The sequence below is a fragment of the Kryptolebias marmoratus genome, linkage group LG8 (assembly GCF_001649575.2).
Source record: "Kryptolebias marmoratus isolate JLee-2015 linkage group LG8, ASM164957v2, whole genome shotgun sequence".
Lineage (NCBI taxonomy): Eukaryota > Metazoa > Chordata > Actinopteri > Cyprinodontiformes > Rivulidae > Kryptolebias > Kryptolebias marmoratus.
The window spans coordinates 3,889,495-3,896,350 of NC_051437.1; the positions used below are offsets into that span (position 1 = coordinate 3,889,495).

At 38.1% G+C, this 6,856-nt stretch overlaps 1 protein-coding gene across 2 annotated transcripts in view; it reads right to left on the reverse strand.

Annotated features, from left to right (window-relative positions):
* Positions 1 to 195: 195 nt before the first annotated feature.
* Positions 196 to 6,856, reverse strand: part of LOC108241808 (tyrosine-protein kinase SRK3-like) — a 113,643-nt gene continuing 106,982 nt past the window's right edge. For both annotated transcript variants that reach the window (XM_037976851.1, XM_017426238.3), the window contains 2 exons: positions 2,257 to 2,413; positions 196 to 1,015 (listed from right to left, as the gene is read on the reverse strand). In XM_037976851.1, the coding sequence (XP_037832779.1) occupies positions 816 to 1,015; positions 2,257 to 2,413 (357 nt within the window). In that variant the 3' untranslated portion in view covers positions 196 to 815. The remainder of the gene's footprint in view (positions 1,016 to 2,256; positions 2,414 to 6,856) is intronic.

Here is a 6,856-nt window from a genome sequence, read left to right on the forward strand (position 1 = left end):
AAATATTCTTAAATATTCCTTGAATTCATGTCATATTGAAAGTTCAGAGAAAGAACTGTTGATTGGTATAGAAATTACTCCCTCATTTCATGTCAGATGACAGCTGAAGCTTAATGGAAGTCATTGATCTGTATGATAAGATTCTGTTTGATAAAAGGAAATCTTGACTCAATTGAAGCACTGGATGAAAAGTCATGTGATTACCAAAGATTTATTTTCACAAAACAAAGTATGCAGCAAATACTAAATGGCAACAAATCCAGTCAATATTTAAATATGAAACAAGGAGTGTTAAACTTACAAACCATTTGATACAAACACCTTAAAATCCAGCATTTAATTTAATTATTGCACATATTCTCAGTTTTACCAAGTGGTTTTGAAGTACAAACAAAAGTGATATATTTATATCCCCTGGCTTGTAGGTCAAGACTTTTCAAAGTTTTCATACACAACATGGCACATACAAAAGAAACAAAGTATAATTTAGAAAATACCAGCTGGTATCTATTAAATTCTGTTGGTTCAGGGATTTGCTGAGTTTTGTCCTAAGCTTGTGGACCTAAACAACTTTCTCAGACTATTATCAATCAGTCTTTAATGTTTCAGTAAGTTTTCTTTTCAATCCATCTTCTTTATTCATTATTTGTCAGCTTTTGTTGCTCCTCTCCTCACACTTTTCTGTTGTGTAAAGTATTTTGTAGAGTGCTGTGGAAGTGGATTATGAGGCAGAAAGTATTCCTTACTAAATTTCATCACTTTTTCTTTGTTTTTTCTTAATCATCATTCATTTCTGAGATCAAGTTTTCATATTTTCATACTTCTACAGTTTTGGAGTAAATTTTGGCATATATTGCATCAAGCTGGCTTTGCAAGGCATGGAATGAAGGTCTTTTTGATGGCTCAGCAGCCCAGCAGTCCAGCATGATCCGGTAAATATTTTGAGGACAGCGAGTTGGGCATGGCAGCCGAAATCCTGATAATAAAATGTCCAACACTTCCTTATTGCTTTTTCCTGAAGGTAAGGAGATAGAAGGAGACAAGTATGACACGCAAATTTAAATGTTTTTTGTTGTTGTTTTGTTTGTTTGTTTTCTTTTTTTTCCCTCCAGGGCTGATGCAACATGTTGAACAAGCTCAATTATAAAAAACACTGCATATGTCATATGTCATATTTAGTTATCAAGAATAAAACAAAACAACCCCCAAAAAGACAGGCAAGGCAAAAATATTTCAGTTATTGGTAACTATTAAAAACCAAAACCTACAAAAGCTAAGACTCCCTTCACACTTGATGATGACCCTGCTATACTCTCCATCATCTACAATACCTAATCCTAAGGTCAGATGGACATACAGTATCTAAGAAGCTAAACTAAAATATCTATAATATGAGACACAAAAAAACAACATATTTTGGTGATCTAAAAATTACCTTATGACTCAGAAAAACAAGATGTCTCTTGAGCCATACTGCCCATATGAAAAACTGCTACTACCTTCACCATGCTAAATATCCATCTTAACAAATCTTTTGAACTGCATCAAGATCCAGCTATGCACTAAGAACACAAATGCTATGCTCCCCCACTCTGCACTCAGGATCTTTACAATATGTTGACATCACAATGATAAACTACCACAGCTCTTCTATGAAAGTTTTGTGCATACTCAAAATTATCTATAACCAGTGGACTTCACATTATCAAAAGCCCACTGCATTCCTAATAAGTGTCTAAATACTTCCAAGACCCTGCAAGACCATTCACATTTTGACTGATTTTACTGTTGTAGCACAGCCATTATTTAGAGTGAAAAGGGTCCAACAGTAGAATTCACAAATAATTTGGGATGTCCTAATATATTTTTGGCAATATGCAGAAAAACTACCGTTTTATACATCTCCTTTTTGGTCTTTCTCTTTGCCTTTTTCCTGGCAGCTGCACCTCTAACATCCTTCTATCAATATACCCACTGTCTCTCCTCTGCACATGTCCAAACCATCACAGTCCAGCCTCTAACTTTATCTCCTAGTTGTTCAACTTGACTTTTTCATCATGATGTTCTAAAACTTCTCTGAAAGGTTCACAGCTAATCTAATCTAAGAATTAGGAAGGGAGATCATAATTTGCTGCTATATATTGGACCTGTTTCCCTTTTGTATTTCTATCATAACAATTCTTCTTACTTTAAATGTCTTCCCTGGATTATAAACAGGTTTGTTGACACAAACAGAAGGAAAAAATGATTACTGACCTTCATAAGGCATTTTGCCATGTGACATCATTTCATACAGCAGCACACCAAATGACCAAACATCTGATTTTACAGAGAAGCGTTGGCGTAGTGCTGCTTCAGGAGCTGTCCACCGAACTGGAATCTTTGTGTTTCGACTGGCTGTGTATATGCTGTCCTGCAGACACAAACAGTGACAGGGCTGGATAATACAATCATCCAACAAAGTTTACCACATTTACACACAAACAGCAGGGGTTTTGTACTTTTTAAATACCCTATCAGGATTTACTTTATCTGCTTTAGAAACAAATGTCAAATGTTCAAGATGAGGTTTGTAATTAAATAAGAACATTGTTTATTGTTACTGAATGGAAATACCCATGTCTGCTACCTGGATGAAAATGAAGAGACTTAAACATCTACCTAAATCCATCTATCTCAGACTTAAAGAGATTTTTTGGTGGCCAGATGACACCAGAGACAAGTGGACAGCTTCAAGAGAGACAACAAATGGTGTTAGCCTGTAGGTTAACTTTGCTAGAACAATATGTGACCAGATCCTTCTTACCATCCAAAACGGACCAGCACAGTGGGCATTGGAGATTGACTGAAACCTGAGGACTGCCAAGTCTTTCTCCACAAACCGACCAGAGAGAGAAAGATCCAAGGAATGTGGTAATAGACAAACTAGGCATTAGTTCAGCACTAGCATTAAGCACATAGTTAAGCATAAGACTAATAAAACTCGCTGAATTACAGTTATTTGTTTTTATTTGGTTTCTTTGGACTTCATTTTGCTGATGATTGGGTTTATTTTTGATAGATATTAGTTGTGCTTAAGATAGGCTCTTGCATGCCACTATTTTTTGTCTAACATGGCACATGAATCACACATTTTTTTAAAGTAAAACAAAAATCAAATCTCAAAATATTGACATTGCATAAATGTCATTTAGTGAAACACTTCCACAAAACATTCCAGAGACCCATTTTTCTGACATAAAACTTAAATAACTCGTTTTTAACATTATAGTCAGTAAATGCAGAAGTGGGGTCATTTGTGGGGCTGAGTTGCCGACCTGGGTATATGACGTGTGCTGTGTCTCGGACGGCTCCAGCAGATTGCTGAAAAACCAAGGACGTGGTTACTGTCCCATTGTTTATTAGTAGAAATGGAAGAAGAAGCGTTTTTTAATGCAAAGAACTGCCGGAAGACTTTGTGGGAGTATTGGATGTACAAGTATGAACCTGAACCAACAACTGGATCTCTGGAATGAGATGAAAACTCTTCAGATTCAGATTCAGATTCTGATGATCACAAGGATAACAAAATAATACACATAACGACTGAGTTGGGAATGCGGAACGGTGAGAACCAATTACCCCCAGATCATTGTCATGACATCAGTACACAACACTGCAATTCAATAACACTGGGTAACTTGAAGCCAACCCAATGCTAACTTGATGCTAACTCATTAAAAATGTGAGCATGCTTCAGGGTAAAGTTTATGCATTCTCACACCAGAGTAAACTAATCAATAACAGTTTAAGACTATGGCATTTGTTTAATCACACATAAGTTGTCTATGTTTTGTGGTGGACTGGCATACAGTCCACCACATTAACAAGGGCCAGAGCTTGTGGTACTCCTCTTTGAAGTGGTTTGAACCTAAGTTCTGATAGGAATTTCCACATCAGAGCTTATAGATCTAAATCTTATTAAGTTTTTTATCTTTTTGGAAGCTAAAAAATGAAACTCCTGTGTTATTTTCTGTCCAGTTCGAACAGTTAATTGCAATGCAATGAACCATATTGTACCAGTACTGATCCACTCACTGTTGAATTGCTGAATGATTGTAAACCTTTGCGGCACTGTAGACATCACACATCAAGGGGGCCACAGAAAAAGCCAAAAAAACACCCAATTGGTTTTATTAATATTTAGTGATAAACAAAAACAGTTTTATTTTTTTTAAGTTTACAACAACCATATTTTATAATTTTCTTTCAACTGATGTTGGTTTCAAAACAGTTTTCAGTCCTGCTTTAACTCTGCTTTAATTATACATTCTCCATGTGACATCTTTTTGATGTTCCCTCATCAGGGGTCACCACAGAGTCCTCAGACGCACTCTGTCGTCTGCAACTCTAATATCTACCAATATACTGTCCCTCGTCTGCACTTGTCCAAACCATCTCAGTCTAGCCTTTCTAACTTTATCTCCCAGTCGTTCAACCTGTGCTGTACCTCTGATGACATTAGTCTTAATCTTATCCATCCTTGTCACTCCCAAAGAGAACCTCAACATCTTCACCATTTCCAGTTCTGTCTTAAGTCCAATGTTCATTGTAGTCTCACTGTTGCACCTGCCTCCCTCTCATTCACACAAATGTATTCTATCCTGCTACAGCTGACTTTCATTCCTCTTCTGTCAAGTGCATACCTTCACCTTTCCAAGGTCTCTTCCACATGTTCCCTGTTCTCACCACAGATCATAATGTCATCTGCACACATTATAGTCCACGGGAATTCCTGCTTGACCTTATCTGTTAGTCTGTCCATCAACAGAGCAAACAAGGGGCTCAAAGCCAAACCTTAATGCAGTCCCCTTGAAGCTATGTGTCACTCCTACAGCACATCTCACCATTGTCCTGCTATTTTCATAAATGTCATGTACCAGTTAAACACATACTGCCTAGCCAAAAAAAGGTTACACAATCTAATATTTCATTGGACTGCCTTTAAGCTTTGATTCGATAAGTGTCTGCAATATCACAAGATTTATTTCCATCCAGTGTTGCATGAATTTTTCACCCAGATCTTGCATTGATGATGGTAGAGTCTGACCATTGCGCAAAGCTTTTCCAGCACATCCCAAAGATTCTCAATGGGATTAAGGTCTGGACTCTGTGGTGGCCAATCCATGTGTGAAAATGATGTCTGAACCACTCTTTCACAAATAGAGTCCGATGAATCCTGGCATTGTCATCTTGGAATATGCCTGTGGCATCAAGGAACAAAAAATCCATTGATGGAATAACCTGGTTATTCAGTATATTCAGGTAGTCAGCTGATCTCATTCTTTGAGCACATACTGTTGCTGAACCTAGACCTGACAAACTGCAGCAATCCCAGATCATAGCACTGCCCCCACAGGCTTGTATAGTAGGCAGTAGGCATGATGGGTGCAACACTTCACCTGACTCTCTTCTTACCCTCATGCACCCATCACTCTGGAACAGAGTAAATCTGGACTCATCGGACCTCATGACCTTCTTCCATTGCTCCAGCGTCCAATCTTCATGCTCCCTAGCAAATTGAAGCCTTTTTTCCGGTTAGCCTCACTGATTAGTGGTTTTCTTAAGGCTACACAGCTGTTCAGTCCCAATCCCTTGAGCACCCTTCACACTGTGCATGTGAAAATGCTCTTACTTTCACTATTAAATGCAGCCTGGAGTTCTACTGTTGTTTTTCTTCAATTTGATTTCACCAAACGTTTAAGTGATCACCAATCACGATCATTCAGGGTTTTTTTTCCAGCCACATTTCTTTCCGCAGGAGGGTTACCTGGTGGGGCTCTTGGACAACAGGGCCGAGGACACATTGGAACAGACTGCTACAAGAGATCCTTCCTGCCCACAGCCATCAGCATCTATAACAACTCTTTAACGAAACCAGAATTATGAGCTACAACAACATTTAATTTCCCTTTGGGATTATTAAAGTATCTTTGAATTGAATTGAATTCTTCCTCGAAGGCGATAGGTCCCCACAATCCTTCCAGTTTTTAATAATGCGTTGGACAGTTCTTAACCTAATTTTAGTAGTTTTTGCGATCTCTTTAGTTGTTTTCTCTGCTTGATGCATGCCAATGATTTGACCTTTCTCAAACAGACTGACATCTTTTCCACGACCACATGGTTGTTTAGGAAATGAGAAGAAACTTATTGCACCAGTTGGGGTTAAATAACTCATAGCCAGCTGAAACATAATCACCCATGTAGTGATTAATAGGAGGCAAAGATGGTATCTGTGGTGCTTTTTTAGCTGTGTGGTTGCATGATTTTACTACACCTCCAGGGTTGAGGTGAAGGTCCTGTGATAATCAAGCATAAGAAGCGGAGGTTAGCACCTGTGAATTTCTCTGCCTGTCACTCATTTGAGGCCACGGTATGTCAGCTTTTTGGACCTATTCCCACTATTGTTCCCACCCTGAATCACCCCACGAAACCTAAAAATATTTTATTACCAACTTTAAGCCTTCCTGATGCACCTTTCCAAACTCTCACCAAACATAATACTTCTGGGGGATTTTAATATTTATATGGACAATGTCAATAATATTCTCACCAAATACGTCACTTCCTGCTTGGACAGCTTTGCCTCAGTATATCAATTTTCCTCACATGTTAACCCCTTACCACTCGCCCTCAGAAAGCTCAAGAAGCCTGGAAAAGACATACCCAAATTAAATTAGATGCTATTCTTCAGCCTTTTGTGGTTCAAACTAAAGATTAGGCTCCATGTGAAGTTAACACTTTGAAGTTTTTGCCTGAGCAGTCAAAATGATTGTAACTTTAACCAATTAGTAGTTATTGAAGTGAAAACAGAGAT